A 14614-nucleotide genomic window follows, 5' to 3' on the forward strand; every position below is an offset into this window, starting at 1 on the left:
TTCCACCAGTATATATTATAAGTATTGCCTTGGTATTTTATAAATATTAAGAAATATTCAAAATATTTATTTTGATTTTTTTCAGAGGCAATAATTTATTTTAACCAGAAAGGGGGTAGATGACTTTATTTATGCTCCCCTTTTGCTCACATGTTGATGGGAATATGACGTTTGCACGTCTCAGTGGAGAAAACAGCAACATTAGAGCCTCCAAATGAGAAACAGAGAAAAACTTCACCTTGGGGAACATTCACAAAGGTGCTTCAACCCAATTATTCGGCTCTAGCTCAAAACATGTTTATAGTTACTCATTTTAAGTCTAGCGTGATCAAATTCCCTAACATGTGTCAGAAACAATAAAAATCAATTTTTTTATAAACCTACCTTTTCCCATCTGATAAATGTCTCTACTACAAGGTGTTCTGTGTTTCAGCAATGATACACTGTGTTAAGAAGTCCAACTTTCGTAGATTTTAAATGAATTTTAAGTTTAATTTAACTTTATAAAAGTCACTTTTAAAATAAGAATGAAATATCTAATCTTTAGTGGTGGATCTCCTAACATAACATAAAGTAGAAAAGAAAAAGAGAAGAGGAATATACATGAGATTCATTACACCAAATAAATGCAATTTGCTGTCTAGTAAATGACAAGAGATAAGTGTGTTTAACAGTTTATTATTTTGAGAGAGAAAGAAAGATGCATAATGATGTGTAACTTATTATGGATGAATGCTGTACCTTGATGTTAAAAGAAAGAGTAAGAGTGAACAAGTTCTGGTAATCTATCTTTCATCTCCAATCATAGAGGTACTGGTTGAAAGGGAGTCATCAGTTAGAGACCTATCTCCAGACACATCATCATCATCTTCAGAGATCACTGGGGCCTGTATTTTCTCCACTTCTCTCATCACCTCTCTCATCTCAGGACGCTTCTCAGGGAACCTCTCAATGCAACGCATTGCAATCTGCAACAGCCTCAGCATCCCAGGAAGTGCCCTCTTCTGGCCAGAGATTTCTTTGTCGAAGATCTCAGCCGTCCATTCTTCCCTCACAGCTCTGTGAACCCAACTGCATAGATCCACCCCATTCGTTCCCTGTGGAGCTGAGTTGATAGATACTTTGCCCGTTAGAAGCTCTATCAAAAGTGAACCATAGCTCCACACATCGGATTGCATTGTCACCTTTCTTGCGTACCCATATTCAGGTGATTTGTAAACAACCATGTGCTGAGCTGCGATTGGTTGTGCTATCAAGGAGGCAAGACCGAAGTCAGAAACAAGAACCGCATCGTTTTCATCGAATAGTACGTTTGAAGACCGCAAGTTGCCGTGTGGAACAATGTTTTGGAACTTGTGGTTGAGGTGCAGGTACACCAATGCTCGAGCCACTCCTCTTGCAACCGACAATCTCGAGTTCCAACTGAACGGAGCCCGGTTTCCATCTCTATCTGAAATGTCAGGTTTTGAGGACACAAGATGTATAAAGATGCAAATATAGTTTTATATAGTTTTTTTATGATTAATGTGATAGTGATAAGATATTAACATAAAAATATATATAATTTTTAAAATGTGTAACACTTCACACAAATTTATATATTATATAATTTATAAATTAATATTTATGTTTATAAATATGTTTAAGATTTTTTTTTAACAGAAGAAAGATATCTTTTATGACTGATTCAAAAAAATTTATTTCTTATATTTATAATCATAATAAAAATTTATAAAAAAAATTGAATTTTTAAAAAAATTAATGTTTTTTTTTATAAAAAATCGTGTTAGAATCATGTTAAAATTGTCAAAAATTCAACAAATACTTTTTGAATTTGATACTTTACCAATATATGTTCATCGATATGTGTTGTATGAGTGTCTACGAATGTCGTGTCCAATACGTGTGTCACACAAGATGTATAAAGATGCAAATATAGTTTTACATAGTTTTTTTATGATTAGTAACCCTGGATACTATAATTTCTAAATGTAGATAGGTGAGATGAATCTATATATTATATAATCATGAATTTATAAATTCACAATAAAAATTTATGTTTACAAGTATGTTCGAGATTTTTTTTAGAGCAGACAGATATTTTTTATAACTGATTAAAAAGATTTATTCCTTATGTTTATAATCATAATAAAAATTTATAAAAAATTGAATTTATAAAAAATTAATGTATTTCTGTTTTTAAAATTCTATTAGAATTATGTTAAAATTGTCAAAAATTTAACAAATACTTTTTGAATTTGATATTTCACCGATATATGTTCATCGATACGTGTTGTACGAGTATCATGTCCAATATGCGTGTCAGACAAACACATAGTATAAGAAGTGTGTGAGCCTAATGTAGACAATGACAAACTAAAAAAAATGGAGAAAGTTGATGTAAATCACCATGAAGTCGGGTGAAAAGATTTCCATTGGCTGCATAGGAGTAAAGCATGAGTTTCTCATCTCTAGAGTGGTAGTAAGCAAGCAAGGGCAACAAATTGGGGTGCTTCATATCAGCAATGGCATTTAATATCTTGGCAAATTCCTCCTTAGTGAATGGCTTCAAGTCCCTTAGCCGTTTAACCACAATGGTAGTTCCACTATTGAGCATAGCCTTGTAACTGTTTCCCAATATCCCATGACCTAGTGCCTCAGCAGAAGCTCTAAGAAGTTCACCCATTTGAAACTTTGGCTTATCACTAAAGAATATCAGTTCCTTTCTCTCTTCCACTGTCATAATCATTGTCCCCTCTCCTATCTCTATCTTCTTCTTGTCAACACTGATCTCCACGTCATCCTCTTTTTCTATGGCAGATGGAATCTGCCCCTTTGCTATTTTATTGAGCTTTGTGGATGTGTTATAGTAAAGCAGCAAGATCAATATAATGGCAAGTAGAAGAACCACATTGATGATGAATGAAATATTCATTAATGGAGGTGTACGAGAGTGGAGGTGGAGATGTGAAGCTTATTGAGATTGAAATGTTGCAGCTATGGTGTGAGGATTTTAGGAGATGAAACCATCTCTCCAATGAGGAGCTAAACAATTCCTAGTTGCAGTGCAGACAATAACAAGAAGGGTATCTAATGATACTTATATTCTGCTGAGAATACTAAAATTGTTGTGATGTTTATGATGATGACCTTGGAGGTATCAAGTGAATTGGAATGTTGCATGTGAGCATGGCCTTCAAAAAATGCTTTTCTTCTTGTAACTCACAAACTCAGGACGGCCAATATTGTCATGCTGTCACTAATTACTACCAATATTGTCATGCTGTCACTAATTACTACCAAAGTGTCATAGTTGACAACCTTATATACATTACTACCCAAATTAATATCTTAACAAAATGCACCACATTATAACAGGAGAAATAATATTTGGTTGAAATGAATTAATTTTAAAATTGTATTACTAATCACAGTTTTATGAATTTTATTTTAGAATAAAATAGTATATTATAATAAAATAATAATTATTACAAAAAATTATTAAATAGAAATTAAATTTAAACATAAAAAATAATTATTCACTATATTTACTAGATTAGAGACTAAAATTATTCATATCTAAACTGCTTTATATTATTAATAAAAAATTAAAATATTTCTAAATTAGCTACTTAAGTTTTAGTTATTAATATTTTATATTCTAAATTAGTCTCTAAAAAATTAATAAAGATTAATTTAAAATATAAAGTAGTAAGTGACTTAAATTTTGATGGTTAATTTAGATACTAATTTAGAAATGATTTTATAAATTTTTATTAATAATAGAAATTACTCTAAATACCAATAATTTTTGTAGTTTATAAAATGGTCTTTAATTTAATTAAATAGTAATTAATTATTTTGATTTTTAAATTAGATTTTATTTAATAATTTTATTGAAATGAATTATTTTAGTTATCAAATGAAAATTGGTGTAAAATACCATTACCCTTAAAAAATGTATAAGTCAAACTCTATAACATTGGATGCTGTTGCTAGTATAGTATATGAATTGAAGAAAATTAAAAAAAAAAAAAAACTTTTCTGTAAGTAGAAATTCATAATTCTATTGTCTAAATATTTTTAAAAAATATTTAAATGAAATGATCTTTATTTAAGATTAAAATGACAGTAAACATACAAATCAATATTAATATTTCATTAAAAACAGAAGATATCAATCAATTTATTTAAAAGAATATCAAAATGTAATATTTTTACTCATAGAGTAAAATATGGATGAAGTATTTAAATAATATATAATTATTAATAATAAATTCTATGTTATACAGACAAATGCTTTGGTTAAGAAGTTATGATATTTTAGTACAGACTTTCTCATAAAACCTCTTAGAAAATCAAAGAAGAAAAATTTAAAGACACTTTTTGTGAGTTAAAATTAGTTTATGGAGAACTTAAAAATAAAATTTTAAAAAATTATATGAAAAGTTAGTTTGTATATAAGTTTTTTTTTAATTTATGAATAAGCTTATTTATTTATTTTTCTTACTTTTTTCGGTCTAAAAGTCGTAAACAAGCTTTTTCAATTGAATTTAAATGCAAAGTTTTTTATTTTGATAACATTTTAATCTATATTCAAACCATTATTTCTATTTAATTTAACACATTGATCAGAAATACATACTAAACATCCAACCTAAATAATATTATAAAATTTAATTTTATATATATATATATTTAAAATAAATAATATTTAATTTAAATATGAATATTTAAAATAAACATCTGTCACCCATATATTATCTCTCAATGAAAAAAGTGAGTTCATCATTAAATAGGTAATGTTATAATTTTTATTCTGGTTTAGATTTTTTAAGTAGTTTTGTGGCATAAATATCTCTCTATTATGAATGACATTGTGTGCATGTATGTAAGAATATATATAAGGGCTTATCCACTCATCATTTATCTGTTTTAATTAAAAAGTGTGGTTTGCTTTTCTTCACTACCCATTACTGAGAAATACTCTGGTTGGACCAACCACTTTGGAAGGACTTCTAAACTAAATAAATTAAAATATTGTTTACTAGTTAAAATTAATTTATAAATAAATTATTGTTTTTTAAATTAGAAGAGAATTTTTTTATAAATTAAATTATGCATAAGAAGACTGATTTAATTTTTTATAATTTTCTTTTTCGTATTGTTTTTTTTTCAAAATAATTTCTAGAACAAAGTAATTTAAAAAATAAATTAACTTCTTTATAACTTAAAATTAAAATTTAAGAGAATTTTATGTGTTGATTCATGTATAAATTTTAGTGATTATTTTCATTAATTTTTTTCTTTTAATCAATGTTTTTATTATCCAAGAAACTTAATGTGAAAAAGAAGATATTGGTAATAAATTGCTTATTTGAGAACAACTACTTAGATTTCTTAAAGCAAAATGCTATTTTAACCAGTCAAATAACATCTCCGTGTCAAATACGACTGTTAAAATAAATTTGATTTTCATATCTGGAAAAGACTACACAAATAAAATAATTCATTACTTAAATTAAATTATTTTTTAATCTATTTAGTAAACTCTCTAAATTATAACTCATATGAAATATTTATTTTATAAAATAATTATTATTTTAAAAAATATAAAAATAGCATTATTATAACATCTACATATACATATATTATTATTTATATATAAAATTATAATTAATTTATTAAGATGACTTAATTTTTTAGATTTTATTTTAAATTTTTCATGTATTTTTTTAATTTTTTAAAATGAATCAAATTATTCTGGTGACCTAAAATAGGATCGAGTAGACCAAAAGATGATAGATTATTTGGCAACTAACTGACTTGACCTAATACTGTTAGATTGGTTGTATGATTAATTACGACAGTTTATAAGAATATCAAAACTTAATAATCTATATTTAAAATGAGACATAATTGTCATCATGTTATTACGTAAATGAAGTGTCAAAATTTGATAATTAACACACATAAAAATTATTAAATAAAAATCAAACCAATTTTTAAAATAATAAATAAATAATTATTATATTATTTAAAAAATAATTATTAATATTTAAAATATTTTTATTATTGATAAATATTTTTTAATTTAATTTATATGATAACTAATTATTTTTAGTATTTGAAATTTGTTTTTATTTAATAATTTTCTTATAGTCTAAATTTAAATTATAATTATTTTAAAATATAATATTAAAATTTATCTAAAATAAGTAAAACCAGATTTCTATGAAATGGGAAGAACTGATCTGAAGGAATTTGTGAATTGCATGTTGGTTTTTGATGATAGCATTAATTCATGTGCCAAAGAGATAACACCAATCTCTCCTAATCTTCTTTTTTTCTTCTCAACCATAAATAGTTGAAAACACATTTGTATTGTTACATAAATAATTTATTATATATAATTTTATATTAAAAACATATTTATTATAAAAGTAATACCAGTTACATTTATTTTTTAATTTAAAAAGACTAATACTAATATACTAATAAATGTGTTAGTTGTTAGTTGGTTTTTATGGACTTTAGGTGTTTTCAGGTATTTTGTTTTTATTAAAGGTATGGCGACTAATGATTTACATTTATTTATTTTTTTATTAATAAAAAAATTAATATAATATGAAGATGGATCAAATGTCATGGAAAGAAAACATGTTTACTTTTCTATACAAGTAAGTTTGGACGATATTTTCATAAATACTTGTAGAAGAAAAAAAATGAAACAATTATTTTTTAAAGTAATTAACTCTTTGTTTTCTTTTTGTGAGAGGTACTTTTATTAAAATTGGTCTGAATATTATAATAATTAATCCTAAATTTATTATGTAATAACTTTTCCATATGCTAGACCAGGTCTCCTTTCCAGGGAATTATTTTCACTTTTTATGCAGGCAAAAAAATTAAGAAGACTCATGGTCTTGTTAGGAGAATAACACTAGTATTACTCAGATGAAATATATAAACTGAACTGAAATATTTTAAAATATATCAAACTTTAAAAGTGTTTTAATATTTTATTTAAATTCTATTTATACTTAATTTAATTTAAATAGTTTTATTTACTTATCTTATTTAAATTTTATTTATAAATAATTCACTTCTTTTTTTTCAATTTATATATAATCCTAATCCAAAAACTCCTTATCTATTTGACCTCATATATACTTGGTATAGTTCGAGTCATATGGCGAAGGTGTTGTCCATATATGGTGAAATTGTTATTTGAGAAGATTTATTTAGGAGTTTAAACATATTTATGATCTTAATATGATAGTATTATATATATATATATTAGTTTTTATTTTTGTTTGTATTATGGAATACATATGTTTTATATAAAGTTGTGAAACAACTAATTATATTTGAAATAAGACTTCTTAGTAGTTGATTCTTCATATAAAGTTATCAATGGAGTAGGATTTAGGAGAATAACTTTTCTGATGAAATTAGTTTTGGGATATAAGAGAGCTTTTATTTAAAAAAATATAAGAATATGTAATTCTTTTGGATCTTGTAAGTTTGGTTCTAGACATTTTTGTTGGATCTTCTATTTGTAATAGGATTGAAACATCTTGAAATGTTTCAAATAATTTTATTTATTATTTGCTGATAATTTTTTTTCTAAAAACAACCAATTAGTATATTAAAACAACATTTTATTTGAAATTATGTAAATTAAAAAATTAGAAATAAACATATCTTTAACATTTGAATACAAATTACATATAATTGTTTAATCAATGTCTACCTCAAAGGTTTGCCTATTCTTAACCATGCAACTGAGACTTGTTCAATTTGTAGGGCATGATGGCAATTAATATATGTATTACTTGGCTTTGCTTACTCATTCTCCTAATGACTCCAAAGACACACGAAATCACTATAAATACATGCATAAACTCTTCACACTCTCAACCAAACACAATCTTTTCTTACTCAAACTTTCACTTGATATATAACTCTATTCTATATACACTACTACTTCGAAGTTCTTTTCTACTTATATAAGAGTTGAATCATTTATAATTTATAAAGTGGTTTTTCCTTGCTTGAGGAAAAATGGAGGGTGGTAATTTGTGGAAGAAAGAGATGGTTCTGAAGTTTGTGTTGCTTGGTGTGGCTTTTATGAACACAGTGCATGGGCATGGGACGCGAGTAGGGTTCTATTCCAGAACATGTCCAGGTGCTGAATCCATTGTTACGTCCACAGTTGAGTCCCACGTTAGGTCTGACCCTACTTTGGCTGCTGGGATACTTAGGATGCACTTCCATGATTGCTTTGTACGAGGTTGTGATGCTTCTGTTCTCATTGCTGGCTCTGATACTGAGAGAACAGCACCGCCAAACGTTAATCTCAGAGGATACGAGGTTATTGATGATGCAAAGGAAAAACTGGAGGCTCTCTGCCCTGGTCTTGTGTCCTGTGCTGATATCCTTACTCTTGCTGCCCGTGATTCTGTTGTTCTGGTAAAAACTAAATTAAATAAATTCTCTTTTTTATAATTACTTAATGTTTACTTATGAATTATATAAATTAATAATAAAAATTTATGTATATAAATATATTTTATAAAAAAAAAATGAAAGATTTTGTTATTATACATGTATTAGATAAATCTATGGACACGAGGGACTTACTATATTCAATCTATTTCATATAAAGATGGAGGGAAGGAATAACTTTTAAACTTATTTTTTTTATATATATAAATTAGAATATCTCTTAAATATTATATTTTATTATATTTAATTTTGATTGATAAAAAAATTATAAGATTTAGTTATGTTATATTATGTTTAATTTTAAAATATATATTTCTCTTAAGTTTTGTATATTTGATTGGTGATTTGTTGGAGGTGACAGACATTAATATATTTCAATATTTATAAGTGAATGTAAATTTTGTTAATAAGATTTTTATTTATCGATAAAAAAAAATGTATTGGTTTGATTTGCAGAGTGGTGGAAAAAGTTGGAAAGTGCCTACAGGGCGCAAAGATGGAAGGGTTTCAATCGGAAGCGAAACCCTAAGTTTGCCTGGTCCTAATGATAACGTGACAGTGCAGAAGAAGAAGTTTAATGATAAAGGTCTCAACACCATAGACCTCGTCGTTCTTGCTGGTACTTTTCACTCATTAACTTCATTACTTTTACAATTATTCTTGGGGCTTTATGTTTTATATTTTTTTATCAGCAAAGAATAAATAAAATAAAAAAAAATTTCAGGGATGTCTCAATCCTTATACAAAACTCCAAATTACAAGATCCTAAAATCCTACTAATTAAGAATTCGACAAACATTGTACTACATATCTAAAAACTCAAACCAAGATATAGAAACCCATCAGATACAGTTGTCTCATCTCATCAAAGAAGTCACACCCTCAAATAAAGACATGCATCCAACAACAAAACAAGGTCTTTGTCATCGAGCCGAAGGACCTTACCCAACAAACTCAACAACCAATACAAGACACACCATCCAACAACTAAACCATAACTTTCTGACAGACTGAGTTGTACCAAAAACCCAAGTAATAACAACGACAAACAGACCCTTATGAGAAGAAGAGAACGTAAGCCAGTTATAACTTACAACATACACAAAACAACCTCCCAAAAAAGTCACAGAAGTAACCACTCAAATCCTTTTGCCACAATTCAAACACCATTAAGATACAACACCAAACCGATAAACATACAACACAAACACTTCTTTTACCGCAGTACAGAACATAATCATCGGTCCGACCTACCATCTTCATTATTAATATTCTTATCATCTTATATTTGTGAAAACGTAGGTGGACATACAATAGGCACAACCGCTTGCCAATTTTTCGCAGACAGAATATACAACCCTAATGGCACCACTGATCCTTCCATCGACCCTTCATTTGTTCCATTTCTGAGAGAAATTTGCCCACAAAACCAACCAAGGAAGAGAGTGGCATTAGACACTAATAGCCAATTCAAATTCGATACTTCATACTTGGCTAACCTGAAGAGAGGCCGTGGAATCCTCCGTTCTGATCAAGTGCTTTGGACTGATCCTTCCACAAGCTCCTTTGTTCAGAAATACATAGCCACAGCTCCCTTCAACTACCAATTCGGCAAGTCCATGGTTAAGATGAGCAACATTGGTGTCAAACAGGGTGATGAGGGTGAAATTCGCAACAAATGTTCTGCCGTAAACTAATTATTATCGTCTACTTTCCTCTGTTTATCACTGGATAAATCAATAAAAATATTGCAATAAAACCTACTTTATAAATATCTCCAATATGTTGCAAAATTCAAACATATATTTAATACCAAATTCCAATCACTGTGGGTGTTTGATTTTTGTTTAAACACAATGGAACTCCAATTTACAAATTCCTTTCCTTAGGAGTTGATCAATTTACGCACTTGTTTTCCTATATCAATTATCACTAAAAAATTATTAAATAAAAATTAATTTTAAAAATAAAAAATTATTAATTTTTATATTGATTAAATTAGATGTTATTTTAGAGTCTAAAAAAATTATTGATATCTAAATTAGTTTTTATTATTGATAAATAATTTTTAAATTGATATCTAATTAGATAAAAAAAATTTAGTTAAAACTTAGGTAGTTAATTAGATACTAATTTAAAAACTATTTATGAATAATAAAAATTAATTTAGATACTAATAATTTTTTAATCTTTAAAATAGTATTTAATTTTATTAATATAGTAATTAATTATTTTTTATCTTTAAAATTAATTTTTATTGAATGATTTTCTTATAATGTATGAGGAACCAATATAATTCTTACTGACAGACATATCTAAATTAAAAAAAAAAGTATTTAGTGTTAAAAAGTTAAATGCATAAACAAATGCTGCATGCATGAATAAGTTAAACAACACAAAAAAGAAATCTTATATGTTAAATGTGATTTTTTAAAAATAATTAATTAACTTTCATTTTTTTTTATTCATTTGTAAAAAGCTTGAAATTAAACTATTATACTACTATTTGAAATTATGGAATGGAGCCCCTTACATTGCTAGGCGGTTGCCTTAACCATCAATCATTTAAGGCCACAAAGAAATTTATGCACAATAAATTCTTTGCTACTAGTTGAATGATAGTGATGAAATTGAAAATTAAAACAACTATTTATAATAGTAATTATTATTATCATAATAATATATACTAGCGAATACACATCCATAATAATATAATAATTATTTATTTTATTAAATAAATTATTTTTATTTATTAAATGATAAAATTATCCAATTAAAAGATGAAGTGTGTCTTCTTTATTAAAAAATCATAATATATATATATATATATATATATATAACTTTGTAAAAATAATATTAAAAAATTATATAGTCGTTAATTTTAAAAATATAAAATTATACACATCCAACCTTTTCAATTATAAATACGTATAGTTATTTTGACAGTAAAGTTTTCAAAATTTAAATAATTTAAATCTCAATTAATTCAACTTTATTGTAATCAAGATTCAATAAATTTGTTATATGTTATAATTACTTAATTATTATCATTATGGTTTTGAAAATCCGATTTGATAGATGGATTTGACCAAATCAGCCTAGTAATCGAAAGAAAATGCATAGAAGAGAACTCAAGAACAGAAGAATATAATTGGTTTATTCGTAGATTAAAGCTTCTTATTACAAAACTAAATAATATAAAGCTTATAAAGAAAAAGTGGGCCAATCAGCAAAGAGGCCCAACAAACAAAACAGGCCCAAAACGTAAACTATAAAGTAGACATAGTTTATCATTATTAATATATAATTAATAATGTTATAATTATAAAATTTGAATATGTACTAATTGGTAGTTGAATATGACTTAATAATTTTTGGTTCCTGACAAGCTCGTGATCTTTTCGAGTTGTGTTTTTCTCACATGTAGTATAATTTATCCATCATGCAATGAAGTAATATATGTATGTTATTTTCCTTGGACTCCATTTCATGTTAATAAAAACTCAAAATTGAACACAATACAACATCATGTCCTTCGTATATATTTTTTATTAATATACATGTAAATTAGTTATGATTTATTTATTTAGAAAAACAAATACAAGCATTCAATCAATAAATAAATAAGAGGTATTTGAGGAATATTTTATTTCTTATACAAAATGTTATTTAATCTTCTTAGGTGTACATGTGACATTCATATGTACATATACACCATTAAAAAATGTATTCAAACCCCTCTAATCATAAACAAAAACCACTTAATTATTTTGGATCGATCTCATACAAATCAGTAGTTCAAGACACCAGGCAGAATTAGAATATGATCATTATCCATGATCATGTCTTTAGCTGTGCCATTGTGAAAATTCCTATATGGTCTATCCTGCTGCATTTAAAGATCATCTTATTTCGATGTTTCCTAAGTTCACCTACAACTGCTATCCACACATAACACTTTCATTTACGCCTCTCATCTTAAAATAAAAAAAAAATTGTTTTTTTTTACTCCTAATGATTCGGCGATGTCAATCTCATCCACTCGTAGCATTAAATCACACAAGTCAGAAAAATCTACACGTGTAAAAGAGATGAGACGTAGTTTCCTCTTTCTCCTCACATATACTATAAATATTACTCAACAAGCAAATCTCCCTTCTAACCAATTTCGTTTTAGATGTTATAAAAAAAATAATGCTGTTAAAAAAAGAAAATTGTAATATCAGCTGGACAAGTATCATGCATTCAGCAAAGATATTTTATAAAATGAAGTGTATTACTATTTAGGTGATTTTGTTGGGGAATGTTGTCGGTGAGTATTATTAGGGTCTTTGATTTTTTTTACGTATATATATATATATATATATATATATATATATATATATATATATATATGGGTTGATACTGTTATATCTAAGTTAATTTATCCTCGTTGATTGGTTATTGAAAAAATAGGTTTATATATTTTATTGTTGTGAATATATGATTGATTGAGAGAAATAGCAATAGGGTACAAAATATATAGGTTGACCCAAAGTGGGGATGCAAGCTATGTACATGGAGAGACAATTGGTGTGTAAGAATATATAAATGTTTTCATATTTAGAGACTTATACAAAAATAGTATCTGTTCAATCACTCATAAAAAATAAAAATAAAATAAATATAATACTCGTGTCATAAGGCGTAAATTAAGGATTAGTTTTTGAGATGTTGACGTGTCACGCACACACAAATTTATATATAATGGATATAGTTAAGTTGGTATTTGTCAAACAGGACCCACCTCTTAGCTACTTAATAATTACACAAAAATATCCTAAGTCGTTCGTTCATACATGCAATCTAATTTCACGTGCATGTGTTATGTGTGTAATGATGCATATACAGATATATATTATACCACAATTATTGTGTTTCCTCATATAATATTCAATTCTTACTGTTTTTACTTCCTTTTATTTTTGGAATTTCATGTGTTTACTATATTATTTTCGGTACAACGAATCTTTTTTTTTTCTATCAATTTAATATGAATCTATGATGCGTGGTAAATTTTAAACTATAAAATCAAATACGAATTAAAATTAACTAAAACTAAAAGAATCTAAAAATGTGATTAATGGAGTGGAAACACGTGTATCAAGATTCAAAATTTAAGATTCAATTCAAATTTAAATTAGGTCAAATAAATTTAAGTAATGCCATTTCCAATAAAGAATAAATAAAATATATAATATAAAAGAAGTAATCTGAATTAATGAAAAAGAAAATAACTCAAAACACTTGCGCGTGCAAATTGTAGATGAAAAAGCTTTCAAGATTTTAATGTAATTGTGCTCTCAACCGACCATATTAATATATATATATATATATATATATATATAAACTTTATTTGTAAAAAAAAATAAATTAATTAAGGTATTTCAAGAATATATTAATTTTTATTATTGATAAATAATTTTTAAATAAATATATAAAACTGTTATCTTAATCCGGAGTACATTTCACATATTTCCAATAGTACATTCACATATTCACACTCTTATCTTAATTCGGAGTTATGGATAAAACTGCTGGGTTACGTACAACGGAGGCTAAATTACATAAATGGGTTATTTTAAACTTTTATTATTAATTTGAGTAATTTTTTTTTATAAAAATTGGATTAAATTGTGTCGGATCAACACAATTTTAAGAAAAAACTTAATTGTAAGTGAAAACTTATGGAGAAACAAATTTGTGGATAAGGAAGAAGTCATAACCATGATACACAAATTTCTGAAACAATTTTATTAAAATTATATGTGATTTATACAAGTTTTATTTAATTATATTAGTCACTATTCAAGATTTATCGTGATTATGATAACTAAGATGGTGCAGGGTGTTATCACAACCACTTTTGACCACTTCTCAGAGTTTCATTTTCTGCATCCCTTTTTTAGGACCATATTTTTGCTTCACCATTTTTCTTTGCATCTTATACCATTATTTATTTAAGCCTAATGTACTGTTGATTATTGATTATTGGATTGTTAGGTAAAATAGTTGGACCCTCTATAATAGTATAATGGAGTTATTAGTTTTACCATTATTTTGA

The 14614-nt window shown here is 26.4% G+C and overlaps 2 protein-coding genes across 2 annotated transcripts; one reads left to right on the forward strand and one right to left on the reverse strand.

The window, feature by feature from the left end:
* Nucleotides 1–587: 587 nt before the first annotated feature.
* LOC137833587 (putative inactive receptor kinase At2g26730) lies at nt 588–3059 on the reverse strand. The gene is made up of 2 exons (XM_068641928.2): nt 2410–3059; nt 588–1450 (listed from the first exon to the last, which is right to left on the reverse strand). Exons 1-2 carry the CDS (start codon nt 2933–2935, stop codon nt 786–788), a joined length of 1191 nt encoding a protein of 396 aa, XP_068498029.2. The 5' UTR covers nt 2936–3059; the 3' UTR covers nt 588–785.
* A 4862-nt stretch (nt 3060–7921) lies between these two features.
* Nucleotides 7922–10285, forward strand: LOC137832798 (cationic peroxidase 2). The gene is made up of 3 exons (XM_068641142.2): nt 7922–8475; nt 8968–9130; nt 9814–10285. Exons 1-3 carry the CDS (start codon nt 8068–8070, stop codon nt 10206–10208), a joined length of 966 nt encoding a protein of 321 aa, XP_068497243.1. The 5' UTR covers nt 7922–8067; the 3' UTR covers nt 10209–10285.
* Nucleotides 10286–14614: the final 4329 nt, after the last annotated feature.

Source organism: Phaseolus vulgaris, chromosome 6 (genome assembly GCF_051622355.1).
Source record: "Phaseolus vulgaris cultivar YP4 chromosome 6, ASM5162235v1, whole genome shotgun sequence".
Taxonomy (NCBI): domain Eukaryota; kingdom Viridiplantae; phylum Streptophyta; class Magnoliopsida; order Fabales; family Fabaceae; genus Phaseolus; species Phaseolus vulgaris.

Bases quoted from the DNA above. Each gene is read 5' to 3' on its own strand.
- LOC137832798 (XM_068641142.2), top strand. From the start codon at position 8,068: ATGGAGGGTGGTAATTTGTGGAAGAAAGAGATGGTTCTGAAGTTTGTG. The intron at 8,476-8,967 runs GTAAAAACTAAA...TTTGATTTGCAG, and splicing joins CCCGTGATTCTGTTGTTCTG to AGTGGTGGAAAAAGTTGGAA. The intron at 9,131-9,813 runs GTACTTTTCACT...GTGAAAACGTAG, and splicing joins AGACCTCGTCGTTCTTGCTG to GTGGACATACAATAGGCACA.
- LOC137833587 (XM_068641928.2), bottom strand. From the start codon at position 2,935: ATGAATATTTCATTCATCATCAATGTGGTTCTTCTACTTGCCATTATA. The intron at 1,451-2,409 runs GTGATTTACATC...CTGACATTTCAG, and splicing joins TCTTTTCACCCGACTTCATG to ATAGAGATGGAAACCGGGCT.